Source organism: Andrena cerasifolii, chromosome 13 (assembly GCF_050908995.1).
Source record: "Andrena cerasifolii isolate SP2316 chromosome 13, iyAndCera1_principal, whole genome shotgun sequence".
NCBI lineage: Eukaryota > Metazoa > Arthropoda > Insecta > Hymenoptera > Andrenidae > Andrena > Andrena cerasifolii.
The window spans coordinates 8,690,011-8,717,949 of NC_135130.1; the positions used below are offsets into that span (position 1 = coordinate 8,690,011).

Consider the following 27,939-nt stretch of genomic DNA (forward strand, 5'->3'; position numbering starts at 1 on the left):
GTAGTATTTACCACCGTTACTCTCATAATTAATTATTAACCGTTAAATTCACGAATCTCCTCCTGCTATCAAATCAAATATTTGAAAATTGGCGGGCTTTTGGCGGCCGTGCCACCTCCTCGCTCATTCTGTGCTCCTGTTACCTTTCCCGAATTTTCTGATCAAAACGTACCTACCGCTCAGTCCACAAATTTCACCGCCAGGCGGTTACAGCATCATTTATCGACAAGTGAAACATAACCTTGGCGGTGGTTTGAACAAACAATAACTGACGGTATTAATACAGCTCACTAAATAATACTTTTTCACCCAAATAGCGACCGTTCAATTTCCATATACCCCGAATGACGTCAAAACACATTTAGGTCAGTACAATCATCCATCAATACGCAATTTATTCTTTCGTAAGCGCAACGTTCGATATTAACTAACTTCCTCTATTTCAGACCACGGTACTCCTTAGTATTACTCGACAGGCAAATAAAATGCACACCTGAGAAGGTTCTTTCTTCATCGCAACTGCAGTGTGCGAGATTACGTTTCGAATGTCTTGTATCGAATAAGAATTACCCAGGCAAGGTCTACCAAACATGTTCAATCACACCGGCGACTTAGGAACTGGCACAGGCTCTTCTTTCAACCCAATGCAGGACTTCGAGGTCGTCTCTCCCTCCGACAATTCCATCTCCAGCCTCGCGTTTAGTCCCGCCTCTAACCCACAGTTTCCTGGTTGCCGGATCATGGGACTGCAAGGTCCGTTGCTTGGAAGTCGAGCAGTCTCTCAAAACAGTCCCCAGATTTATGCATACCTCGGTGGCGCCTGTTCTGGACCTCTGCTGGCACGATGCGAGTTTCACAATCTTCTGCGATAGACAATTCTTTTTGGGCCACTTTGAGCAATGTGTAATTTCATTTTCCAGGATGGGACCAGTCTTCATAGCGTCCTGTGACAAAACAGTGAATTGCCGAGACCTGGCTTTGAACCAAAGCATTCAAGTCGCGGCGCACGACGCACCCATCAAAACGTGCCACTGGATCAAGGCGAACACGTACTCGTGCCTTATGACGGGTTTGTCGGATAAAACGTTAAGAGTACGTCTCAGTTCATCGCCTATAGTACACTAGCAAAATACACCTGCGCTTCACTTTGGGTCTACAAGCTTTTGAGGAATCCGTGAAAATACATTTCACCTCCTTAGGGGTTGGTTACGGAAAAATCTGGAAATTGGGTTTTAGGCATTTGTGTGGGTAACCTTTCGAGGGAAAAACCAAGTTGATATCTAATCGGGCCTAAGAGTTTTTGAGGAATCTGGGAAAATACATTTTACCCCGTTTCACCCTTCCACACCCTTCCTTCAGGATTGTATTTCAACATTGAAAAGAGAACTTCTTATTAATTACAACAATGATTAACGTTACAGGGTCCCGAGTATTATAATCCAGCGAAGAAGAACTCCATATTCCTTAGACCGTGTTTCGAGGAACTAAAGCCTAAAGCTACGCCGTGAAACGATAGGAACGTTCTAGCTAATCTAAGATCTTCGAAATCCCGTGATACAGAGTTTAGAAATTCAATTACAGACGCCGCGGCCCACGCGGGCTAATCCGTGACCATTTTCCTATCCGTTCAGTTGTACGAGTGAAGGCTTTTTCCGATTCTACTTTGTCATAATAAATTGTAATTAGTTTTTGATGTATATATACATATACATTACAGCCTGTAGTTTACAATCTTCTCCGTGTTTCGCTTCTCTTCGCTTTTTATTACTTCGTTACAAAGTTCGTATATACATGCGGAGGAAACGTCTCGCTCTCGCTTTCGCAGATGGTAGAAATGTAAAAAAATAATTCCAGTAAAAATTCCAAATCGCGCAAATCAAGCTGCTCTTTCTGGCCTTTCTCCTCCTCTCTCTTTCTGTTTCAAATAAACGTGAGGTACGATCTCGGGTCTGGTAAGGATAAATGGATTCCTTCTCTCGGTGCTTAGGAATACTGTTCGGGATTGCAGCGAATTTTCCGAACGATAGGAAGTCTTTTAAATGATAGAAGAGGCGGGGAAAGAACGAGCGCAGAGATCTGTTTCGGCGCAAGATTCGGCGAGAGAAAAAAAATGAACGCACTCGATTTATAAGAAATACAACATTTAGTTTATTCTGCGAATTTCTAAGCAATAAAGTTCCCTAACGATATCGCGAAAAAGAGTCCTGCTGGATATATCTATGCTTCTCCAAACGTATATATATATTGTCCCATTCGATGTGTATACAAAAAATAAACATCCGTTTCTCGTTCCCTGGAAAAATGTTCTACTCGCCTCGCCCGGAGCGGAAGTGCTTTTTCGTGGAGGATCCGATGAGAAAGGAAGTTTCGAGTGGACGTTGCGCTGTCCCTCAACAGGACACAGAAGAAGAAGTAGAAGGAAATAAAGTGTGAGATACACGGCTTCCTTTTCTCTCAACATCACAATTCTCGAATGATTAATATTAAAACGATATTAATTAATGATCAATCACTATCGATTAAGAATTAGATAATATAATTATTAATACTAATAGTGTACAACCATACGTTATCATTTTTTTGTTTTCTTCCTTTTCTTTTGCGGGCGTGTGAGGATTATAACGTCGTGAAATGTTTCGTTCTCTCTCCCTCGGTATTTAGGCTTGTGTGTCTCTAATCTGTTCTTGATTAATTTCTCTCTCTCTCTCTCTCTCTCTCTCTCTCTCTCTCTCTCTCTCTCTCTCTCTCTCTCTCTCTCTCTCCCCCATACCCTCGCACGCGCTTCAACGTTCCCGATTCAGGTCTCCCTTGCTCCAGCAAAAATTCCTTCCCCTCATCCGTTTCTTCTCCCCCTCGTGTACCGATAGAAGAGCTCCAGTCGCGATTATTATATTACACATGTATATTTACTAAGCCAGCCGCCGTCGACATGTTCTTAACGATGAATTACACGCGCGCACCGAATCCTTAAATCCGTTCTATTTTCTCGTTTAATCTCGTTGAAGGTTCCTTAACTAAATTAAGTCCAATTAAGTCTTCCATGTCCGATCGGGGGAGGGGAATTATCGTTAAGCTCTCTCTGCGTCTCTTACTCTCTCCCTCTTTCTCTCGTCAAAGATCGTTCAACAAAATAAACAGCTCTAGCGACGAATCCATCGGTAATTACATCAATCATACGTATATATACATACGCCTTTTAGTTTTAATATGTATATAGCGGAGTAAACATTTATGTATATATATATACTAGATCTTGAGCGAAGATCGAAGCGTTCCCATTCTCTCCAGCGGTACTTTTACAATCGTTCCCTTCCGTTCCTCCAGTGTCTTTCCTTGTCTCTCCCTTTCCGAGTTGATCTCCTTCGGCCCCACTTCGTCGGTACACGCGTCTTCGCTCTAACTCGACTCCCCGTACGGAAATACGACGCAAGGTGCATGCTCCTGGACCTTTCGCGATCGTTTAGGCGAAACCGAATCCCTCGCTGCACTCGTGGATCGCTTTCAGTAAGTTCGTGCGGAGCTTGTCGTATGTCTCGTAGACGGGCAGGTCCAGCTGATTGAAACTGGGGAATCAGAGGGGCCCCGTTAGCGTTTGTACAAGTTGCGCATGAATTTGTAATTGATAAGGGTAAGTGTTTTTGAAAGCCTACCACGTGTGAGCCGAGGGAAGCCTGTCCGTGGATCGGTCCTCGCGGTGAATTTGGAACTTTTGTACGCCGTTCATCCCTTCCAAGGCGGCGAAGCCTTGCAGGGGTACCTTCGAGGTTCCGGTAACGAACTGCAAGAACTTGGCTCTGTCTGCCTGATCGAAACCACGCAGCGCTCGCCAGAACCATTGGATCTAAGTGTTCGCGGAGAAATAATTTTTATTAAGAAGGCGGTGGAGAAGAAGGCGGAGGTGCTGAGATATATTTACTTGTAACGATGTCGCGCTGTATTTGTGGTACTCTGTGTTCGCTTTCAGATCCTCGATATCTACATTGGGCAGTCCGCTAATCAGCAGCTCGAGCTCCTGCTCGTTGAATATGGAGATCAGTCGTTTTGGGATGATGTCGTAGAAACCTTCTAGGAACGCGTTCAATCTGCAAACGAGGGGAAAAATGAATATCCGAAGGGGGCTGTACAAATTAGGGGTCGTTCTTAAGGAGACTAGGCAGTCGAAAAATCGATTTTTTTTACTGCAATTAAGGACGATCCTTTAAATGTGCTCCACTTACTGTTTACGAATTGCTCCAGTCATCTTCATCTGACAAACGAGGCGAATGTACTCCAACTTCGTTTCCTCGGTGACGACGATGTTGCGCCCGTTCGGAATTAAGTCTCGCACATCGTTCACGCCGAATTCGTTCACCTGCGGATGCGAGAAAAAGTTACAAAGAGTAAAGTTGTATCGGGAGGACCCGAAAAATTGGAAAATTAAATAAAAAAGGGGTTGTTAAAGCTAGAAAGAAAATAACGAAATTTTGATTTCATTTGATTTATAGGGCCACATATAGAGCTCGCCTCGGAGCCCCAAAAACGATAAGACGGCACTGGTGCGCATTAATAAATAAAATATACCTCCGTGGAGAAAGTCAATTCGTATCCAAGATCAGCGATGTTGTGTTCCGTGAGGTACACGAGCCCCTTGTAGAAGCTATAATCCTCGCTCTCCATGTCCGTGTGCTTCACCAATATTCCCAAGATATGTTTATAAAAGCTACGAGTGAAGTAGCACTCCAGAAGCTTGTTGTCGTAGATGGCTTTAGCTGCAGAAGCGATAAATCAGCGTTAGATACCCGCGCAAGATAACAAAGACTTACAAATACAGAAGGGAGCTCACCGATGACGCGACCGACAAATTTGTAGTAGCACAAGTGATTAGGATTGCAGTGGGAAGATGAGTTGATCATGTACGTCACTCTGTCGCCGGGGCTCACGGTGAACAGCGCGTACATGGGGTTGAATATTTCCCTGGAGATGATGACGTACCACTCTCTGAGCAGTCCTCCAGCGTCCTGGCCTTCTTCCCCTGAAATTCAATCGCACATTATTTAATGTATACCAAGATACCTTGCGCAGCTCGTATCGCGCGACGTTCTACCTTCGAAAACGATGTAGAACCGATTCTTCCACTCGACAGCGTTTCGCCTGTGCAGCTCCCTGAAGGAATCTTCAAATACGTGACTTCTACGAACGTGCACCGCTAATTCCTCTCTTCTGATGCCTTCGTCCATCCGCTCCAGCTCTGCTCGGAAGTACCGTCTCTTCACGTCGAAATCGAGCACCCTCGTGTGATCTACTAACACGGAGAACGGCCCATCCGCCAGGTGGGTAGTCGTCTGGCGGAGAATCTGGTTCAGAACGGTTCTGTGCGTTTCTGTAAAGGAAATAGAACACCGATGGAGGGTTAGGCCTCTGGATGCAAGGGTAATAATCAATTCGCAGTGCTTGTCGTTTCATTACCGGCAAATTTGAGGAACTTGAGCTGGTCCGGCGGCAAGGTCTTCTGCGGCGGAGGTGTCATGTCCCAGGAGGTGTTGATGGTTGCCTCTGGCTGGGTCGTGCCTTCGTTGTCCGAATATATCGGTGAAACTGGCGCGAGGTCGGGGACAACCTCGCGGTTCTCCGTGCTGGTGGTTAGCTGTCGCTCGCGGGAAGTGCTCGACGATGAATGCACCAGGAAGAACGCCTCTACTGCGGGCTGCGAAACGAAACACGTAGCTTATAGCATGTAGCGCGGCTGGGTAGAAAGCGATGGACCGAGGGATTAATGTTTACCTGTAAAACTAGGACTGCGTGATGGTCCGGAGTGTATTCCAGTTCCAGCAGGCAGGCGCTCAGCGTCTCCCACAGATGTTCCAGTACTAAACACTCGCTTAATAGTGGAAGCTTCTCTTCGCCTGTAAGAAACGAGCACGTAAACGCTGCGCACCTCGGACTCGCGGAGGAAGATAGCTTTATTGTAAGATACTGTTCGGTAGCGATACTGATCTGCCATGAAAATAAAGTTTCCAGGAAGAAAATACTGACAAAACAGCTCTACGAACAAAAATACTGCGCCCCTGCTTCGGGCCACTTCCGCTTTAAGGAGTTACGCTCAGCCAGGATGCCGAAAAAGGTCTTATTTTTTTAATTAACGAAAATTAAGTGCAATTGTGGCCGAAAATCCACATTTTACGTTCGAACATTTGCCACTTTGTCCTAAATCAATATTTCGAAAAACCCTTCATCCGAGACTAGATAATTTAATATATTAACTAAATCTTTTTGAATTTTCAATTTTAGATAATACACTTCCGAATAATCGTGATGTAAATAACTTTGTTATCTATAAATATTTTTTAACACCAAAATTCGGAGACATAGCGGAATGTATTATCTTTTAAACAAAAAAAAAAAGTTTGAATAAAGTTTTATGGTTTCTCAGAAAAAATTCCCAAAACTCACACCGTTCTCGGCCTCCGGACTGAGCGTAACCCTTTAAATTATAAATCTCTCTATCCCGCAAAGGTTGAGTAGCAATTTGTTGGTGATCGTAGACAGAAATGATTGTCGGTTCGCTTACGGCGAAATGAAGAAAAAATGTTGCACACAATAATTCTATGTAGAACACTAAGGGAGAGTGCCTAGTGATCGTTATTTACCATCGGAGGCGATAGTTGATTTCGCATTTTCAGACTGAGACGAGTTTGCTTGCGTCGTATCCATAGGCACATCAGCGTCAGCATTATCATCGCCTTTCAAAAATATATTAAACCTTATTATTCGTCAGCTTATCACACAGACTCGACCAGCTTCACCTTCCATCGACTAGCTCGGCATAGGTACGACAGTTTTAACATTTACAAGTGTGCAAAATTTTCTTGGTCGGAACCATCTTCTTCGTAAGTCAGACTACAGGGATTTGTACTTTCTACGTGAACCTTAACTTGCGCATTAGGACTACCAACAAACATACGTATCTTCGAGAAACTTTTACGCGCGACATCGCAAGCTTAGTAATATAATTAACACGAGTGTATTGAGTAATAAAGTACCTGTGTCTGGAGCTTGATACGTGCTTCCACTGTCACCAGTGCCTTCCGTGGTTTGGCTGGCTGTTAGAAAAGAAAAACGCTCGATGTGAGTTGAATAATAAATAAAGCTTGATAATAAAATTGAGCTCTTTTCACGTACCTGTCTTGTTAGTACTCGCCAGCCGCACAGCCTCTCTTATCTGCACGATCACCTTAAGTATTCTTAAGAAGAATGCCTGACTAGAAGTTTTGCTAACGAGGGTGGCCATCGATGGTAATTGCAGGTCACTTCCAGCTTTCACCTTGCTCGGCGCGGTGACCACTACACTCTCGTTCGTAAACCTACGTCGAGTCATAATTAAGTAACGCGTCGCCATAAATCTTGCAGCGATTTTGTATTCGATAATTAGCACAGAGGAGGTTGTTTACCTATCCATAAGTATTCCTCGTGAACCTCCGGTACTGGTGGATGGTTGCTCATCGATGGAATTCCTTCTCAGTTCGCGGTTCAGAACCTTTAACTCCATCATTAAATCATTTATATGTTCGCAGACCATGTTGGCCAGTTCTATAGCCCCTTCCATGAGTAACTTTAATATCTGAAACAGAATGTTCTCGGGAAATGTACCACCAGTTATCGATAATACTTTCGTACGGTTGGGGTTAAAGACGGGGATCCAGTAGGAAGCTATGCTAAGTTTTCAAAAATTAGATTCGATGTATTGTTACGGAATTGTTTACACCAAAAGCTAAGCTAAACTGTGCTGTTGTTTTCGGAAGCTAAGTTAGCTCGAGGTGGCATGAGATTCCCTGCCTCTGGAAACATAGCTACGTCGAGCTAACTTAGCTTCCGAAAAAAAAAACAAAGCACAGCTTAGCTTAGCTTTTGGTGGAAAACGGTTCCGTGAGGATGAAGCTAATTATTTAAAACTTAGCACAGCTTAGCTTAGCTTAGCTTTAAGGTGGATTCCCGGCTTAAAAAGAACGTAAAATCTCCAATTTTGATATTCCCCTACTGTACGAATAATAGTGACGTTAAATATCCTTACCAGTTGCCTGGTGGGATCAGGACAATGCGACAAATTGAGCAGCAAGGCAGTTGCGTCTTCGAGCCCCTCCTCGGAGCAGCTCTTGCTAGTCAGCACTTGCACAGCGAGTCTGAGGTGTTCTTCTGGCGCAGCGACGCTCTGCTCCTTATTCGCCTCCGTCTGCTTGTTCTCATTCCCCTCTTGTCTGCGGTACGAGTTCACTTCCGTAAGGCTGATCGAGATGAGCGACAGCAGCCGGAGCAGTTTATCGGTGAGCTGGCTGCTACGCTTGATCACCGACCAGTTCAGCATCGAGATCAACTGCCCGAACGCCGAGGCTTCGAACGTGGTCGTGCTGCTCTCCGGCTCGTTGCCCAGGTTCGAGCTGGAGTGCGTCCTGGCGACCGACTTGCCCTTCTTCGAGGCGCACGAGTCCAGTTTCAGGAGCATGTCCCAGAAATCTGGCTGGTCGCTTTTCCCGGGCTTCGAGGTAGACTTGTTCTTCGAGCCGGAGTCCTCTTTGTTGCTTGGGTCCTTCTCCTTACTACCCTCCTTCTCCTCGAACTCCTTGGTCTTTATTGGCACAAAATAACCAGGGAATCCTTTTGCCAGGGCTATCAACAGATCCAATGTATGTCTACAAGGGAAACCATTAGAGAGTTACACACCGGGCCACGTCTAAGTCACATTCTCTATTCTAACGAGCTCGGACTCACCTGCACACCGTGGGAGCTGCTTGCGGATGAATGGCGATGCTACTGCCCTGTCTTTCGGACCTCTTGCCGCCGTGTCTGACGATATGAAAGACGTTCGCTCTGCAGCCGAGCGCAGCGTCGATGCTGATATTCAACCAAGACTGCGTGTTGTTTCTTTGCTCGACAGTTTTCGGGGAGCTGAAAGAAAAAGAGCATGAAACTCGAGCGACTCTCTAGCCTTCGAACAGAAAAGTTTCACATACCAGTAGTCCGTGGCGGACGCCAGGCTTTTCCTCTTGAACTTCCCGCCGAAATCCGCGGCGATGTCTTTGCTCTCGTCGTTGCTGCGCTCCATGATGCTGAGCAGGGCTTTCACCACCCACTCCCTCGTGCTGCCGTGATAGCAGAGGTTCCTAATGACTCTGTGAAGCCTCAGCGTGTTAATCTTCGGCTCGTCGACAAACAGCAGCACCAGCAGGCAGGCCATGGACTCGTGGTCTAACAGCTGCCTGCCTCTGAGACGCAAGCCAGCGCCTTGGTGCGTTATGCTGGAATCCCCGCGCGGGTTCCACGGAGCCCACTGCCCTCTCTGCCTCAGTGTGTGGATGGCGTAGCGATGGCCACCGCCTCTGCCTAATTAATTCAACGGCGGTTAAAAAGCGTACTTTAAAAATGCTACTCAAGGATATTCACCTCTGCTGGAAGTCCTCAGCAATCTAGAGAAGCTGGCGCTTCCCTGCCTGACTTGGTTGATAAATCTCTCTTGCATGATGTGTCGATTTCGATCCTCCCACTCCCTCCTGAGATTCTGCGCTTCCTGGGCCAGATCCGGGGGTAGAACAGATATCTGCGACTCTTCCATGTCAGTCAAGATCTGTGTGCACCGCGAAAGAGGATATAAACTGTTACTTGCTGCTAAAGTTTACTTGTATTAACGCAACGTTTAATTCACTAACTGCTTGTCGAAGGGAAGGCTGCAGGTTCTGGAAGAACGCTGCCGCGTCGACGGGATCCTCGGGATTGGCGGAGGCGGCCGCGTGTCGCTGTTGCTCTAGGCGTTGCTGAGCGAGCACTTCCTCCTGGATGGATGGCGGCAGAGCGGCTAGGAACTCGGGGTTCACTTCCACCGGCCCTGCCAACTCTTCGATCACGGCAGCTTGCGCTCTTATTCGGATTCGTTGAAGTCTACGAGTGTATAAAGCAATTCTGCGCCTCGTTCTTTTTAAACTTGCTAGAAGAAGAGTGTAGAAAGTACCTCAGCTGTTCGGCTATCACTTCGTCGCGCATGTCTTCGGGCAGCGCAGCTAAGAAGGATGGATCGACACCATCTGGCAACTGTTGCTCTTGAGATTGCTGCTGCTGCTGCGATTGCTGCGGCTGCTCCTGTTGCTGCGCTTGCTGGGGCGGCTGTTGCGGTGGCTGCTGCTGTGGCGGTTGCTGCTGTTGAGCCGGCGTCTCTGGATTAGCAGGTTCTGACGTCGAGGTGGTGGGGTCCTGATTGAGGACGTTTGCGCTAAACGACAGAAGTTATTATTATTATTTATAACGGGACAAGCAAAATTTATACAATAAAGAATACAGTACGTACAAGAAAAACAATACATGTAACCGTAAAAAAAAAATAAAAAATTAAACTTTGCACCTTAGTTGATAACAATTTTGCGCAGATTGCTCTTAAAAGTTTATATGGATCCACCGAAAAAATCAATTTGTTCTGAATACGAATTTACAACGCAGAGGATCCGATTTACAGGATCGCGAGCACCAAACTCAGATTTAGTGTTTAAGCAGTAAAAAGATTCAGGAATAAACTATTAATCCGATTGGTTTCATTCTTTTTGTGTTTTATAGATGTATGTTTATATACCTATAGTTATATAGCTCAGGTAAATTCAATGAGTGCTTCGTATTTCAGTAATGAAAAGAGGATGCTTACTTTCGTTCGACATTCGGCTGACTGTCGTCGGCTAAAAGCCTCCTGATCCACTCGGACGAATCGCTTCCCCTTAATAAGTCTTCGTTACCTTCTTGGCTGAAATCAACGAGTATGGAGGTGTTGGCTCGACTAGATGGCTCGTTGGTGTTGGATCCTTCAACAATACGATCCGGTTGTACTAAAAGAACGTTGGCAGACTCTCGTTTAACGTGCTCGATATTCAGATAAATTGAACGCTACTGTTTTAAGAGGTCGTGTTGGCAGGCAAGAAGGAACGTGATTTTCGGGAATTTTTTGTGGAAAAACTAGTGTATATTTTTTTACAAATATTTGCTTATTTTAAATGTATGTACATTCAGCAACTCTCAGTAATTTTGTTACGGGAAAATATTAAAAAATGAACGAATAACAGCCACTCTCCCGAAAACTATTTTTTTAGCGGTGAGCACGATTTCTCGGAGCCGGATCGTCTGATATCGAAAAGTGAAGAAGTTTTTGTTAATATATGAGTTTAGCTGGTACGTGAACGAAGGTTCAGATAAACCCATATATTAACAGAATCTTCTTCACTTTCTGATTTCAGATGATCCGGCTCGGAGAAATCGTGCTCACCGTGCAGCGCCTTTATAAAAATAGCTTCCGCGAGAGTGGCTGTTATTCGTTCATTCTTTAATATTTTCCTATAACAAAATTACTGAGGGTTGCTGAATATATGTGCTTCTAAAATAAATAAATAGTTATAAGAAACAGACATCACGGTTTTCACAAAAAATTCCCGAAAATCACGTTCTTTCTCGCCGTTAAAGCGACCGAACTTACTCAGTCTGCTCGCTTCGGAGGCGCAGGGACCAAGCATAGAGTCAACGATAGTCTCGGCCAGCTCCAAAGTTGGGTTTCGACTGCTGATCCGAGGATCTCTGGGTTCTGAGGATTGTTCCTCGGGCGGTGGAGGAGGCGGCGGTCGTTCCTCGTCTTCTTGCACCGTGACCTCCATTTCGCCAGTCACGTCTGAGGTGCAAAACGAAAATGGGTATTAGGAACTCAGCGGAACACAAGCGTAGTTAAAATATGACAGTATTAGGAAGACACTCGTACCGATTATGTCTTCGTCCGGCGTGCGTTCTTGTCGCGTGGTCTCGACAGAGGTTTCGAATCCGGCAACAAGGTTGCTCGCGTCCTCTCTTTGAGACGTCGAGGCTGTCGATCTCTGCTCCACCATGGGCACCACGGTAGAAGAACCAGCTGCAAAGGAAGTGTTACAAGTCAACGCACGCGCGAATGAAAGCGTGGAAGCGAATGACCTAAGAGACATACATTCCGTGTTATTCAGATGATCCTTCTCCTCTTTCCCATCTTTCTCGCCCTTCTTCTCGGAAGTGTGCTGCTTCTTGCGCCGCTCCTTCCGCTCCGCCAATTCGACGTTCCTTCGCTTCTCCAGGCCGGGGATTAATTTATGTACAACACCTGCGGGATTGAAGAACGTTAACAAGTAATTTAACCATCTGTTATTCTAACTGCAACATTAAAACCCTCGTCTAATATTTACCAACGCAGCAGTCCGGCTGAGAATCGCCGTCCAACAATTTACTCTCTTCGATCCACCAGTGCAGCGCGGTTGGGATATTGTTCAACGTGGCGGCGAGACTGGGCCCGAAAAGGTAGCCGGATTGATCCTGAAATCGATTAACGATCCAATGAGGCGCGAGAAATATTGTAATACGTTTTTCAAAGATTTACAGGGAATTACACGAACCACATAGTCTATTTGCTCCTCTTCTTGGTTAGTCAGTATCCCGAGACCATTGTCCATTAAGACGACGCGCGTGTCCCGGAGGCTGGAGGCTAGAACCTGACTGGCTGACAGAGGAAGGGCTTGCGCGACTGGTCCTAAGAGTCTAGAAACAGGAATGCAATAGTTGTTGAACTGTTTCGTGGATACAGAAGTCGACCATAATTTACGCGATAGACACCTTTGTAGAATCACCGGCGGATTCGGGTTTCGAGGATTCGGTAGCTGGAGATACTGGTACCTCCGTTGCCGCAGAGCTCTCTGCGCTCTCGCGTTAGCAGTGTCCAGGCCACTTTGCGGTATAAGCAGCGGGTGTGAATTTATGCCTGGGTAAGAATCATTGTTATTATTATTTATTTTATTTGATATCAACGGGTCAAAACCCTTTATTACATAGCTATGGTGGAAAGTAGTTTAGAAGTACGTAAAAAGCAATGACAGAAAGTAAAATAAGTGAGGAGAAAGCAGAGATTTACATTTTGCAAATCGCTAGGTTAACCGTACGTTTACATGAATATAAAGAATTATTAAAGAAGTCATGTGTGTCGTAGAAACGGTTCGCGATTAGACAGAGACGGTTGAAACAGTTATTGTGGCCATAGATAGATGCTGTGTAAGTGCAAAAGGGCTTCTGAGATGACGCGAAGGAGTTTTTTTTGTAATACGGAGACCAGGTCACAGAGCCATACTCTAATATAGAACGAACCAAAGACTTATAGAGTATTAATGCTAGAAAAGTGTTTGGAACAGCTAAGCTTCTGCTGTTACGAAATAATATATTCAAGCTTACCATTGCTTTCAGAGACCGAGGGAGGGTCTTCGAAGAGTCCCAGGGGTAGAGGAAACGTTGTCGTGTTCCACGGGATACTAGGTCGCGAATTAACAGGGGTGGAAGTGTTGACGTTGTCTTGATTGTCGATGTTATGCTGAATCATCACGACATTGCTGCCATCGCGCTCCGCGGATGGGAACATCCTGAAGACACCGCTCTCCCCGACGTCCTCGTAGAATTCTATTCCATCCTCCTCGTAGTTAGACGATCCCTCTTCTTCCTCTTCTTCCTCCTCCTCGTTCTCCTCGCCTAATCAAAATACACTTCGCTTTAACATCTCCCTTTCTAAAAAGCAATAGTGCTTCCACTGAAAGTTCAATAATCACCATCGTCCTCCTCTTCCTCCTCCTCGTCCTCGTCATCCTGCACTTCGTCCTCGTTGTCATCGGATGGGTTGCTGTCGGAGTCTGAATCGGAGCTCATCAGGTCCTCCTGTAAAATCCAATATTTGTTTTGTATCGCAACATTGAGGGCATCTTTAAAACCACCTTGCCCCGTATATAAATCTCATATCCCGTTAAACGGAGTGTTTAATTGAAGAGTCTTATCTATACCCCGCGGTATAACTTTCTCAGGGACAAGGTGCTGCTTAAGAACCGACAGGAATTTCAGAAAAGCGATGTTACTCTTACTGTGGCATCCCGTGTCGGGTCGAAGTCGGCTTCCCCGTCGCGTATCGCGAGGCTCTCGTCGTCAATGTCCATTGGCCTATGCGGCCGAGAGGATGGCTCCTCCGCCACGGCCGAACCGTCCCTGGAAAATAGTACACTACTTGATTATAAGTACAGTAGCTTCTACGCACCTAGAACAATGGTATTATATACAGTAGCGGCCAATAAAATTGCACTCGAAAAGCACAGATTCACTCAAAGGTGTCCCTTGTAAAGACTTTATTTTAAATTTGAGAATTCGGACCGAGACGCCCCCTGATTTATTTCCTTTCGGTGTGGTAAATATGTGTGCAAAATTGCGGCTCGATCAAACTCTAAACCCTGCCTCAAGACGTTCAAAGTTTCGAACGAAACTGCGCTCTTGCAAACAGCTGTTTTTTAAAGATATCGTTAAGTGGTGGAAGAACGAAGGTGGTACAAGTTTTCCATTTCACCAGGAACTTCTGTTCCAAGTGCACGATTATTTTCTAAAGGTGAACAAAAAAATCAAAAGAAATAAAAAAAGATTATAGTATATCGTAACTTTAAGCTTCTTGAGACAGGGTTCAGAATAATCCGATTGCGCCGAAATTTTGCATACTTACTTACAAGGGAAGATCCCGAATCCGAAAACTCTAAAAAAAAAAGCTGCGTTGTAATCATGAGGAAATTCCCTACGTATTCACAAAGTTTCAGAATTTTTTGAGTTTATGGTAGCGCGCTAAAAGGAATAAAATTAGTGGGCATTCCAACATTTTATCGCACCTCCAATTCTAAGGGACACCCTACCCAAAGTGTACGTCATTTACGAATTTAGTAATGGCACGTTTATTTCCAAGTATTTCCCGACTAATTATATTTCCGCAATTTCTATGGCCGCTACTGTACACGAGCAGAAATTCTCACGCCAGTAAGACACCACATTGATCCTACGGTGCATCCCCAGCGTTTATAAAAACCTCTTTAATTATTACCTTTCCAGAAGCTGATCCATGATATCCTCCAGCGCGGCTTCATCCCCCTCCTCGTGCACTTGGTTCTCCGACGTAGGCTCGAGGCTCTCGGCAGTGACGGATATATCATGCTCGGTGTTCTCCGCGTCCTCGTTAGCCTCCTCGCCGACTGCGTGTGTCGCTTCGGACGTGGTAGTCCCAGTCTGCTCCCCGATGGGCTCCTCTTGAACAGTCCTATTCTTCGGCTTGGAGAACTTGTTGTTAACGGCACCTGGCATGGGCTGATTGATGATCCTCGACAGCGTCTCCAGCGGCTTCAAAGCGGCGTTGATAGTGCCGGCCATGTTGGGGCTGGAGAGGTCCAGGCTGTGCGAGATCTTCGCCAGGTCGGTGATGATGCCCTTCCTCAGCATGATCCTGACGATGTAGTTGACGTTGTTGTAATGGTGCACCTTCACGGAGCCCCGCAGCTGGTTATGAGGAGTGGGCGGGCAGCTGTCGATCATAGTGGAGATCAAGCCTATCAGCAGCTGAAGCTGCGCGTGTTTCTCGGAGCACTCTGGCAGAGCCAGGGTCCTGGTGAGGGCCGCCTTCACCTCGGTGACCAGAGTGGTCTGAACATCTGGGGAGTGGTTGCAGGAGGCTATCGCGGCGATCAGCATCCTAGCCATGCTGCTGCAAAGCCTGTCGCTAGAGTTCTCAGGCAGCATCGGCAGCAGCTTGTCCAGCAGAAAGGCCAGAGCTGTCGTGTCCTCCGCCACCATCTCGCTCTGCCTGGCGCGGTACACGTGCTCGGTAATTAAACCAGCGACTGCGCCATAGGAGCGGACAGCTTCCGCGAGTATCTTCAGGATCGCGGACTTCGCCAGCAGAGGCTTCTTCGCCTCCTCCGGCTCCACCTTCGCGTTGTTGCCTATGTCCGGGTAGATCTTCAGCGGGATTATCTGGGAGACCTGGTCGTCGTCGTCCAGGGGATCGTTGTTCGTCGTCGCGGCGTTAGTCCTGAGGACGTTGGTCCGAGACGACGTCGCCGCCACGGTGGAGCTCGACGTGTGGGAGGTCTTCTTCTCGGGGCTGCCTGTCGGCGTGGTGGTGCCGTCGTCGGGGACAATCGGCATGGGCTTTATGAGAGCGTTGAGCAGATCGCGGACGACCGATATGGATACCTCCTCCACCATCGGGAGAGCCGGGGAGTGGCTCGGGGGCAGAGCCTTCACGATCAACCTGTTGTCGACGTCGTCCAGCCTCAGCGTATTAATATCTACTCTGAGGATGTTCTCGCAAACCTCCCGGTAGACGTCCGGGTTGCGGCAAACGGCGCTGCTGATCTGTCGCGTCATAAACAGGATTTCTTTGTACGCCGGCGGGATGTTGCCCTGGATGCGAGTGCGGATCACCTTCTCCATCGCTAGCCGAAGAGTGCGCGGCTCCTCCAAGGTGTGTCTTATCAGAAGGGTGCTGAGGTTCACGCAGCCGATGAAGTTGCTCGCCTGGGTCATTTCCAAGAGGAGCTTCACGCCACCCTTGCGCGCGAATATCTCCGCGTTCTTGTAGTCCCGCGTAAGCCGCAGGCAGACCTTCATAAGGGCGTGCAACGCGTCCCGGTCCACTGGTATCGCCAGCAGCTTCACGCAGGTGCGTATGATGCTCGGAGCTATGCTGGGGTCCAGTCCTTGCACCACGGCGTTCCCTGTGTCTTCTACTGGGCTGTCGTCCGTGTCCATGCTGGAGTCTGAACCGAAACCGCCGTCCTCGGCTCCGCTGTCTAACTTGAAACCCATGGTTATAGGCCGCCTGTTGTCGCTGTCTTCGTTCACTTGCGTCATGGACGAGAAGGTGATCAGATACCTTCGCCGACTGCACGAGATCCTCGCGCTGGACTCGCCGGCCCAGTAAGCGTAATTGATTAATCGATTATTCATCGGAGAGTATAACGTCCACTTCCCTGTGCTCAGGTCGAACCACTTCCACATTCTGTTCGTCACCTGTTTCGGAGAAAGGAGCATGTTCGATGGGACAGAGTTCTATGTATTTAAGTAGAGGGTGGAATTGTTGACCTTGCAGCTAGAGGGGTGCAGCTCTATCTTTACAAGCTTCAAGTAAATTCAAGCTTCAAGACGAAAGTGCTTATAAAATTATTGAAAAGAGACCGCTAATTTAAAAATGTATACTTTCACACGATAAGTGATAGTTATGGAGTTTATAAATTTTTATTTCTATTTTTGACGAATTAATATTCTATAGTAAAAATATTAATATTTCTACTTTTATTTATCTATCTATCCATATATATAAAATAAGAAGTCCTGACTGACTCATCAACGGCTAAAACCGAACGTGAAATTTACTAAGGAAGGATTTTTGGAAATTCCATCCCCAAGGGAGTGAAATGTGTTTTCATGAAGTCCTTAATAACTTAGGCCCGAAGCGAAGCGCGGGGGTATTTTGCTAGTTTGCTATAAATCGCTTATTTGTTATCGGACTTGCATCAAACGATGTAGAATTTTTTTTCATATATTACAGTCATAAAACTGACTTCAAAAATATATAAAATGCACTGAAAAGTAAAAAATAAGTTTTTTCCTTATTTAATCTACAACTCTCAAATTTTTTAGATCGGCGCCCCATCATTTCCACTATGTAAATCTGGCGTCGACTTAAAAATTAAGAGTCGCAGATTAAATAAGGAAAAAAACTTATTTTTTACCTTTCCAATAATAATGAAACAGGTTTCCTATTTTCGATGTAACTTCAAAGCTACTTAACCGATTTTGATAATTCTTTCTCCCTGACCGAAGTTGATTGAAACTAAACTAAATGCAATAAGTTTCGCGAAAATCGGACTAGTAGTTACGGAGAAATTCTCGGACAAACATAATACATACGCATCGAACTGAGAACCTCTTTCTTTTCGAAGTCGGTTAAAAATGGAGCTGCAGCCGTCTCGACGCAAAGTCCTCAATTTGTAATGCAAAGTACTGCGGGTGATATCTACCTTGTGCATCAGTTGCTTCCTCTTTGTCAATATCGCCACTTTCTCCAAGCGATCTATAAGCAGCAGCAAAGGCGCCAGCCACTTTGGCGTCTTCGTAGAAGTCTCGTGGAAGTCTGCGCTGGCTTCTTTGCTATCTTTACTGACAACTTTGTTTTTATTCGCTGTCAGCGGGCCCTCGCACACAACCAACAAACGTACAAGCTTGTCCAGTATAGCGCGCTCCTCTACGATCTGGGCGCAGGGCACTCGCATCTCCTGGAATGTTCCCTGCACAATTCGAAGAAGAAAGCTGTTACTACACGTTCCGAATTACGCGAATCGAATAAATCGAAGTTAACACGCGTGGCTACCTCGAAGAACAAGGTGTAGAGATAAATACGTCCAGCAACTTTGTTCGCATCTTCGCATTCTACCAATCGCACACCTGCGTTTAGGTTTTCACTCTCAGCGATGTCAATTAAATCATCTACTAGACTGCCAATCTGCAACGTAACAATTCTGCGTTAGAGAAGAAGGGGCATCGTTTGCTAACGTCGAAGATGTACAGATCCTCACCTCTTTTATAAGCTGTCGCAGCATACTGTCGCGCCACTTGTCCCCGTTTCTCTTCGTGATAGTAACCAATAAATCACAGATTCTGTACACGGTGTCAGGCATGAGATCCAACAGATTCAAACACTGACCTAGAGCGCTATTCGTGAATTCGTCTATACTTTCTGTTATGGTAGTCTCGCGAGTGGGCTCCTCCGGGCCGGAGGCCTTTCGCGTTTCGGTTTCACCGAGCGACATTGCTATGGCGTGCATTATTTGATCGTCGTCTACCAGTTCTAAATCCATTATGTGGCCCTGCCCACCTGCATCGTCTGCTGGCACATCCTAAATAAGATTAAACCATTAGTTCTTCTTCTTCGGTGTCTCGAAGACCTAGAGAGTGTAATATTTATTGTTACGTACTGATCTGCGCAGCGTGGCTGGGTTAGTGAGAAGGTAGTCCGTGGCCTGTTCGACTGTCAGCGTGTGAAGCAAAGCTTCTATGCAATGGGCTCTGCTGAATCCCATGTCCATTAATTGCCTGAGGTGTTCTAGGTTCACACCGGCTTCCGGTTCTTCCCTGCGCTCGGTCATCGCTGCACCTCTGCCGATCCCACTGGTGCCGCTGGTGCTGCCACTGACTGCTCCTTCGGTGGTTTCCTCTTTCTCCATGCGCTCTTTGATGATCTTCTCCCCGCGCAGGATGTGTCGCAGGATGGACAAGATTGATTCTGTCATGCGAGTGCCGTAGTTCTTCAAGGGCTTCTTGCCCCACATCAGCATTACTGCTTCGAAGGCTTTGCTGTGAATATCCGTGAGGTACTTTATAGGATCGAATTCGTACACCTTGTATATCCCGGTGCACTTGGAGGACACGACGTGAGGAGAATCCAGGATGGCTTTAGGGTTCACCATTTTCTCCAAGAGCATCAGCCAAGCGTCCAAGAACTCCCCAGTGCCGTCAGGCAAATTTGGGTGCTCCAGTCCCTCCGACAGTGGGAACTGTCCTCCTCCGGATAAGGCCCAATAGAAAGTGCTGAAAACATCATCGCGAACGTAGTAAGAGAGAGTAGGGGAATTGCGAACACTTAACTCGGCGGAACACGCACCCCAATATGCAACACACGTTGTCACTACCGGGGCAGAAGTGCCCAAAATTGAAAGCCACGGTTTCAGAATATTTTTTTTAACTTTGTTATTTTTATGTCAAAGTAGTGTTTTAAGAAGCAAACAAAATTTAAGAAATAGCCTGTAATAGCCCCGAACACGCTGTTCGTAATTACCCCGGATGGACAGAAGTTAAAAAATTTCAAATAAAAATTTAATGCATTCAAAATAGTCAAGCGTAAAATTATTAGAAAAGCTGGAAAAACAATTCACGACCCTTATCTTCCGTTGCGACAGTTCCCTCAGTACTAAACATAGCTAATTACATCATATAAAAATATCGCGGAAGGACAGGACAAGCGAGATCAGCGACTATCTGGGCGAACTTACTTAAAAAACTCGTGCAATCCACCCAGCTTGACGAACTTCTGAAGCATCAGGTGATACGGGTGCCTCTTTTCGTCGAACAGCATCGGAGACGTGAATCCCACGGAGCATATCAGGAAGGTGAGCTTGAATTTGGGTATCGGCGAGGGTGGTAAGATGTCCCAGGTTAATCCGCGGGTCAGTAAGCAGTTCAGAGCAGTGGCTACGCTCCTGGCTGCTTGCGAGGGCAGCGCTGGCGTCAGAGGCATCTGCTGCCCCCTGCGTTGCCTCATCGGAGAGCCCATGCAGAGCTTGACGAGCAACCCGAAGAGCTCAGCGAGCGCCCTGCCCAATCTGGACGACGCTCCAAGCAAGGGCTTGATGTACTTGAGTTGATGTGAGCTGGGAGACGCTCTGCCCGTGCCGACGTTTGGTTTATCATCCACCTCCATGGGTACGGGAGGCGGGTCTGTGCTGAGTGCTTCCATCGCTGTGGTCATCCCGTTACTCCCCATGTCCGAGGACACTCCTCCGCACCAGCCAGACGTCTCCCCGTCGCTCTTTAACTCGGGTGGCACCAGCTTGTCCATATCTTCCTTCCCGAAGTCGCAGCCGGCCGGGATGGTGTCCTTGCTGCACAGAGACAGCAGCAGCGTGCTTTCCCAAACGAGAGACATGTACAACTCGGAGAGGCCCTTCAGCACGGTCAGCCCGAGCTCCGAGCCCCAGTGGTTCATGGACAGATTCCTGATCTCGCTTTGACTGGTGCGGCACACGTGCACGAACATCACCACGTAGCCATGCGCGGCGTTCATAGCGTGGAGCAATGGAGTCGCAGTGTCGCTCGTGAAGGCTGTCTCCAGGTTCGGGGCGGACGCGAGCTCGTGCAATAGCACAGAACCGCCGGGAGTCTTCATGTGACTGTGAAGCGCTTTCAACAAGTTCAGCACCTCGTTCAGTTGAGATAAGCCGGTTTTCAGGACCAGCGGCTCGTGCGCGAGATTCTGGGAACAGGAAGACAAGGCACACGATCAGACGAAGCTACCGGGAACGATGGTTTAGTGAGCATGTTCTAGATATTAAGGAAAGTTACCAAGATACTTTTGCAAACCGTGGCCACAGCCTGCGCCGCTTGTGCGACCGGGTAGTCCACTGGGAGATTCGGCAGCCCCAGGATGGATAACAAAGGCACGAGGCCTTTCTGGGCAACGAACTCCCTGCAGTGGTCTTCCGTCGAGTTGTTGCTGAGGATCGCGTCGACGAATTTCATGACGTTGTGTATGTACTCCACCAAAGCTATGGGAGTCTTCTCTCTGGGCTGAGGAGGCGGACCAGGCTGCGCCGGGGACGGCGACGGCTGCTCCTCGCGTTGAGGATGGGAGCTCGTGCTAGCCTCCTCTTCGTCTTCTTCTTCCTCGTCGCTGCTGCTCCCACCTCCGCCGCCTCCTCTCCCGCCAGAGTCGCCCACCCCAACTCCAACGCCGACGGACTGCCCGGAGGATTGTCGATTACCGGACGTCGAGCTCGACGGGGAATTGTCCGATTTACTCGCGGCGCGCATGCACACGTAGCGAGGATCGCAGCCCAGGACGCAGAGCTCCTCCAATAACTGAAGAAAAGTGGTAGCGTTAAGGAGAGTGGGTGCTGGGTGCTGTAAGAAGAGCGTCATACTTTTATAATACTAGCGATCGCGTCGACTTTCAAGCTCGGCTGATGCCTCATCAGCTCGTCCATCGCGTTGCCCAGGTTAGAGGCCGTGTCGCCCAGAGGATCGGCGCTCCGACGTCGCCTCATCGCGGACAGATAAACCGGCGAGAGTAATACTTTGAACAGGCACTCGAAGGGGCGTCGTTTCACGAACGCCTCCAGACCGCGCGCGTTTAAACACAGCGCGCTGAACACGTTGGGTAACGATCCTAGGACTTCTCTAGTGGCAGGAACCTATGCGCAACAGTGAATCGTTCGATCAACGCTGTAGATACTATTACAATCGGTATCGCGAGTGGCTTACTTCTTTGATGAGTAAAGCGTGCAGCACAACGTCGGTCAGCCTGTTGTCCTGCAGGGAGGACAGCAACGACGGCTCTTGGAAAACGTACACCGTCACCACGTCCGTGGCGAGGAGGAACAGAGAGGGGCCGTAGTACTCCGAGTTACTTATGATGTGCTTGAGGGAGGAGGGCAGAGTGCCCTCCATCACGTGCCTGATGCTATCGGCGAACGCTGGGTCCTGGATGGTCTTCTTTATGAAATTCAGCATCGACTTCATGAGAGCGGCGCGCTGCGGCAGGCAGGTCTTCCCGCTCTTCACCGCCGCGCAGTCGGGCATCTGCTCCGCTTTATCCTCCGCCTTCGAGCTCATGTTCTCGTCCTCGGAGAACTCCATCGGGTTCGAGGACTCCTCGCGCTCGTCGTAGGGCTCGTTCGAGCGCCGCGACTCCGCGGTATCCTCGTCCCTCTCCACGGACCTCTCGTGGGACGGCGGTGGGTTCTCTTGGTAGAGAGACGGCTCTATCTCGAACGGCTGTTCCTTCCTGCAAACGTTTACCTCCATGTCGAGGCGGTTGATGAAGCTCTGCAGGCCGTTGTGGGCTTGGAACCCTTGCATGTCTATGTTCGTTATCAAGTCTATCACGCGAACTGCTCTGGTTCCGAACTGTAAGAAATAAATTTGATATGGTGTCTCTGAAGGACTCATCGACTAGCGGAGAATAGAAGGATCTTACTGTTATGTGCTCCAGCTCGCTGCCAGGCCAGTTCATGATCTTCAATAAGCTCTCCATCATCCCGCAGCTGACCAGAGCTTCGCCCCCAGCTTCGTAGCTAGCCAGGTGATAGAGGAAACTGAACAATGCTGTCGCGAGTGGCAAAGGAAAGGGCTGGCCATCGGTCTGTGGCGAAGTCAACTGGGTAATACAGGTGCGAATGGATACAGGGAACAATCCATGGTACGAGTTGGCGCCAGTCACATCGATTATCATGTTTAACCTCGAACCAGGTTTTCTGAAAACACAATTGTCAACCATACCTTTCCTGCGAATGTGTAACGTGCGAGTGTTTGTCCTGCGAATAGGGAATACAATCCCGCGATCCCGCCTGTTATCTGGATTCCAAAAATCCCGGGATTTCATATAACTAATCCCGAGAATTTCTAAATTATTTATTATTATTTACACGAAATTATTTTCACTTATTTCGAAAATATATAAATAAACAGTCATTTCATAATAATGACAATAATAATAATGTAAAGTTAATGTAAATAATAATGTAAATGTAAATCCCACTTTCCGCTATTTCGAAATCGCGCGAGTTGCAAATCGCAACTTGTCTTTAGGTGCTTTGCTATTTCTTCATTCGCATTTCCAAAAATCTTCATAACGGTTTACTGATATTAACTACTTATTCACACTTTATTATTCCTCATTGCTCTACTGTTTTTATTGTTAAAAATGATTTTAGTTTACGTTCGAGGCAAACGACAGAAAGAAAGTTCCTTTGCTTTAAGGAAAGACCTAGAATTTTAACACCTAACAAATCATTTGAATTGCTGAAAATTTCTATTACCCAATCCCGGGGTAGACTTTAAAAAATCCCGGGCTAGTGAATAATGACCGGGATTGTATTCCCTACCTACGAACTGTCCACTTACTTCGGAAAATGTGGATTACGGTCCAGGTGAATGATGCTGGTGAGAGTCCTCAGCGCTGCTGCACGTATTTCAACTAGATGTGCGTATGGAAGTTCCAAAACCTCGACTAATTCCTCTAAAAGCCCAGCGTGCAGCAGACTATGTGCATTTTCTTGGAGCGCGTTGCTATATACAAGTACTGATAACGCTTGCAGCCGAGCTTGAACGCACTGCAGTCGCCTTCGGTAATCAGAGAAACTGTGTGCCAGTCTTATGTGGGTTAATAACGCCATCTGAAAACATTTTAAAAGAAAAATAATCCATCTACCTGCTCATTGATCCATTACATAAGTATCTTTCACTTTTAAGTTATCATTCATTTACCTGTCGATCTTGAGGGACGTTGTAGACTTTCAACAAATCGTTCATTACTTGTGCCGGAGTTTTGCCGAGTTTGTCCACATTCTCTATGTGTATATATGTTACAAAATTCGTCTGCCCGAGCTTCTTTGTACCAGTGCTCGAAGGAGTGCTCGACACATCCGACGCGTTGGCGTTCTCCGCGTAGAACTCGAAGTGCAATGTCGTGGCACTGACCGGGAGCGGCTGAACAATTCAGGAGAAACATTAAAGTACCTCTTGGGGAATACATTCCACCAATAAAATTCATTCGCTGAACTCTGATATTACCTTGTCGGGATATTCTTTACAGCATTCCGCCAAACCGAATCCATTTTCTTTGCCACCCCAACTCTGCGAAACAAAGGCAATGTAGAATCGTTCGGAGCTTCGTTAGAGTAGCTTAATAAATAATTGGCGAGACACAAACCTCCGCCAGGTGATTGAGTCTGCTCAGCAAAGCTTGCCTCTTGTCGCTGTTCAGGCGTGTAATGAAATTACTGCGTTTGCTGAACATGTAGAGGAGATTCTGGACCCCGAGGACAACGTGCATGTCGCAGCTGGACAACAATGTTATCAGATGCTCCATACTGTTGTACAGGTGCCGTGAAAACGAGTGTTCGATCAACAGGGTTGTGAAATGAAGGACCCAGAGAAGAAGTTCTTTCGCCTGAATAATACGATTAAATAGGATGAGTTATGCTGGGGATACGATCGTTGGAGTTAGAACCGAGTATTACTTCTCTGTTCTGAGGGAGATCGCAGGCTAGTTCCCATGGATTGTCCGGACTTCTCGCGGCAGCCTCTTCCAAAATACTGTCGCTGAGGTCCAACACGTCGATCCAGTGGAACAGCTCGCATTTGCTGAAGGTCCACGCGTCTATCTGCTTCAGCTCCTCCAGCAATTCTGCATGGGAGCACGAGCGCAGCTTGTTTATCAGCGCCTGACATTCTGCAGGCTGAAAATTGAAGCGGCTGTGGTTAGCGCGATGCTCGTCGACCGACCACTTATGACATTACCTAGCATCAGGAGGTAGAAAAAGAATCGATCCTTTGGGAATTTATTTCAGAAAGTACATGCATATTTTTATGCAATGGTTTTTGTATTCAAACGAGGGACACTTTAACAGGTTACTATATTATGTTTTGGTATAAAAATATTTAGTTATTGCGAAATTACAACTGATTTCCCGGAAGCTGTTTTTAGACCGGTGACCACCGATTTCTCCAAAACCGCCTCACCAATCTTTCTGAAACTTTGTAGGTTTCTTCTAGGCATTCAAATCTAGTCTTTAATCGAAGCATTTGTTTTTCCAATGCATAGTTTTTATTTTATGGATGAAAAATGAGTGTTTTTTCTACGAAAATCGATGATCTCACTTTAAACATCTGCCATTTTGTACCAGATTAATATTTTATAAAACGGAATGATTAAAGACTAGATAAACTATTGTACTAAGTAAATCTTCTTCATTTCTTTATTTCAGATAACCCAGTTCCGAATAATGTTGGTCACCGCAAAACATGTTTATAAAAACAGTTTCCGGGAAATCAGCTGTAATTGTGGAATAACTAAATATTTTTATACCAAAACATAATATAATAACCTGTTAAAGTGTCCTTCATCTGAATACAAAAGCCATTGCATAAAAATATGCATGTACTTTCTGAAATAAATTCCCAAACATTCGGTTCTTTTTCTACCTCCTGACGGTAGGTAACCCCTAGATCCGTTTAGAAAGCTTACCGCTTCGGAAGTACACTTTTTCAATCTACTTCTATCGATTTTCATTTTGGCAGGTTGAAGGCTTCCTTTGTAAATTTAAGATCTGAAACAGTTTGTTTTTAAGCTCGTGTAAGTAATTAAAGAATTTCGTTGAAACAACTTGGAAACACGCTAATTTTCATTCAGAAATGATTCGCAGGATATTTCGGGACTCTTTAATCCCGATAAACTAATCACAGTTTCAAAGTTCTTTTCGCGATCCTGCATCCTCGTTCGGTTCTATTTCGCGAAGATTTCCGCGGCTTCTACCGAATTTCGTCATTCGAAACGAACTTGCTTCGTAACTCTCCATGACTAATTCGAAATCCCAGAATAAGCTACCAATCTTCCACCACACTCGAACAATAGAAACGAAAATTCTCCATATGGCTTTGGAAAGATAATGCGAATATCCTAACCCAAATCCCAGCCGAGATAATTCGCGTGCGCCTTATCATCGTGAAAACGTCGCAGCGCGAAACAACCGTTATCGGTTAAAAAGATCGAAGTATGGACGCGCGATAATTGGCAGCGTTCGCAAAGGCGAGTAACAATGGGCATTACCAATATTTCCCCTATCCGTACTCCAAAAGCCGCGGAACCGCGAGGAAACGTACTGGCCGCTGACGTCGCGGGCGCTAATTCCAAAGGCCCTATATAAGGAAGCGCGTCGACGACTACGCGGAACAAAGGAGACGGGTGGAAAAAGGGGATAGTAAGGAAGCGTCGCGGGGCAAACGCGAGGAGGCCCCGAGCATCTGTGCACTGCCGGCGGATCGGAGACCGTTAGAATAGGCGACGGTAGACGAAAACAATCTGGCCTCTCGTTAACATGCAGAGTCATCGGTCGAGCGGGCCTAACCTAACAACGAGGGCCCCCAGTCCGCCTAGGACCAAATAACAACAAAAGGTCGACGTGCGCTGGAATCGTACGGTCCATTAGGGATATAACTGGATGCTAGCGATCCAGTAACATCTGATAGGGATGGAGGGGAGGGAGGGAGGGGAGGCGAGATTAACGAAAAGGCCCCAAGGGGTGCACTCGTGGCAGGAGAAGAGGAGAACTCACCTATAGATGAGCCGACGAGGATTCGATAGAGTCGTCCTTGTCCCTCGGCCTTTCGATAAATTCGAGGTCGGAGCGATGCGGCATCGCGGCCGTCGAGAACCGTTTCCGCCGGTGGTCCTTCGCCACCTTGATCGTGTCCTCGGCCGAGGATTAACCGTGCCTCTTCCTCAACGGTACACTATTTTTTTATCTCTCTCTCTTTTTTTTCCCCCCTCAATAATACATGTATCTGTATATGCACACACGCAAGCACGTATATATAAATTTCGCGGACGAAGGGAGGAGGGGAGGGCGAAGAGGGGTGCGGGTTGAGGGAGGGGGGGAGTTGAGGAAGGATGTGCGAGAAACGGAATTAGGAATCGAGGTGACACGAGTAATCGACCGGCCCCCAAGCGAGGATACAGTACGTATAATCCCGAGGTGGGATCAAAACAAAACCGTTGTGGGCGAGCGTGAACGCGGACGCGATCCTCTTCTATCACTTAGCGCCAATCGGAGTACCGATCACCGCCATTTTACCACACCGAGGCTTCCCGACCGAGGATCGTGGTCCACCTTTCTCCGTTTTAACCTTTCCCGAGTAACGTGCTTCCGGGATGGCGAGCCCTCTCGGGACGATTCGCGGGGCCGACCTTCGCGCGGACACGGGTAACTCTGCGCGCCCCGCACCAGGCGTTTTCTTTTTTTTCTTCTCTCTTTCTCGCGGACGTAGGAGGAGGGCCACGTACCCGTGCGAATCCTAATGCGCCAAGTGCGCCGCACTGGCCGCTCGTGTACGCGCGCTCATACGACCGCGGGGGGGAAATAAAGATCGAAACGGGAACCAACACTCGGCGCTGACCGCTCGGCTAGCCGCTTGCTCGCGTCCCTGCACCGTGGAGCACTTTGGAACGGCACGCTCGCATATTCTTATCGCTGCGCAATACGGGGGATTACGATGCAGCGGGGCGACTGTTGTCCTACTATCCACCGATTTTTCTGATTCGCTCGCTCAACGAGAAACTACGCGCGTGATAGGACGCCTCGCGCACTGTCCGTGACTGCTCTTGGCTGTGTGCCGTCCGCGGACGTGATGGCTGCCGTGCGCTTTGGGAACACGCGCCGCGGTCACGTGGGAACCCGCCTTAAGGCCGCCGTCGCGGTCAGCCGTTGCCCGGGCCAATCAGCGGCTGGGATTTCTACTGCGCAGCGATTC

General features: G+C 47.3%; 2 protein-coding genes across 13 annotated transcripts; one reads left to right on the plus strand and one right to left on the minus strand.

Annotated features, from left to right (window-relative positions):
• The first annotated feature begins 99 nt into the window (after window positions 1-99).
• Window positions 100-1,723, plus strand: Rae1 (ribonucleic acid export 1). The gene is made up of 4 exons (XM_076825477.1): window positions 100-365; window positions 447-846; window positions 921-1,092; window positions 1,422-1,723. Coding segments are annotated over exons 2-4 (261 nt in total). The 5' UTR covers window positions 100-365; window positions 447-844; the 3' UTR covers window positions 1,509-1,723.
• A 611-nt stretch (window positions 1,724-2,334) lies between these two features.
• Window positions 2,335-27,794, minus strand: Huwe1 (HECT, UBA and WWE domain containing E3 ubiquitin protein ligase 1). 12 transcript variants are annotated; one of them, XR_013086997.1, is made up of 47 exons: window positions 26,745-27,794; window positions 25,658-25,739; window positions 24,651-24,869; window positions 24,341-24,580; window positions 24,202-24,264; window positions 23,896-24,117; window positions 23,533-23,804; window positions 22,607-22,883; window positions 21,892-22,536; window positions 21,552-21,821; window positions 20,974-21,489; window positions 19,905-20,884; window positions 18,831-19,443; window positions 18,432-18,752; window positions 18,227-18,358; window positions 17,877-18,143; window positions 14,903-16,866; window positions 13,905-14,046; window positions 13,605-13,710; window positions 13,237-13,527; window positions 12,628-12,772; window positions 12,411-12,552; window positions 12,204-12,330; window positions 11,972-12,121; window positions 11,753-11,899; window positions 11,477-11,665; window positions 10,658-10,835; window positions 9,977-10,234; window positions 9,678-9,906; window positions 9,415-9,595; window positions 8,985-9,354; window positions 8,743-8,919; window positions 8,048-8,663; window positions 7,428-7,612; window positions 7,159-7,340; window positions 7,020-7,079; window positions 6,627-6,719; window positions 5,761-5,882; window positions 5,446-5,683; window positions 5,084-5,359; window positions 4,823-5,011; window positions 4,561-4,748; window positions 4,218-4,351; window positions 3,917-4,082; window positions 3,651-3,841; window positions 2,789-3,563; window positions 2,335-2,745 (listed from the first exon to the last, which is right to left on the minus strand). XR_013086997.1 is itself a non-coding variant. In XM_076825461.1 (46 exons), exons 2-46 carry the CDS (start codon window positions 25,700-25,702, stop codon window positions 3,461-3,463), a joined length of 12,621 nt encoding a protein of 4,206 aa, XP_076681576.1. In that variant the 5' UTR covers window positions 25,703-25,739; window positions 27,573-27,794; the 3' UTR covers window positions 2,335-3,460. The 12 variants fall into 12 exon arrangements, 11 of the variants coding, with proteins under 11 accessions (XP_076681576.1, XP_076681579.1, XP_076681582.1 ...); XM_076825461.1 differs by having other exon boundaries at window positions 2,335-3,563; window positions 27,573-27,794; XM_076825464.1 differs by having other exon boundaries at window positions 2,335-3,563; window positions 13,905-14,031.
• Window positions 27,795-27,939: the final 145 nt, after the last annotated feature.

Excerpts from the sequence above, each read along its gene's own strand:
- Rae1 (XM_076825477.1), top strand. Across the intron at positions 1,093-1,421 it reads TGTCGGATAAAACGTTAAGA|GGTCCCGAGTATTATAATCC; the intron begins GTACGTCTCAGT and ends TTAACGTTACAG.
- Huwe1 (XM_076825461.1), bottom strand. The coding sequence starts at position 25,702 with ATGAAAATCGATAGAAGTAGATTGAAAAAGTGTACTTCCGAAGCG. Across the intron at positions 18,359-18,431 it reads TGCGACAGCTTATAAAAGAG|ATTGGCAGTCTAGTAGATGA; the intron begins GTGAGGATCTGT and ends GTTACGTTGCAG. Across the intron at positions 12,553-12,627 it reads CCGCCGGTGATTCTACAAAG|ACTCTTAGGACCAGTCGCGC; the intron begins GTGTCTATCGCG and ends TCCTGTTTCTAG.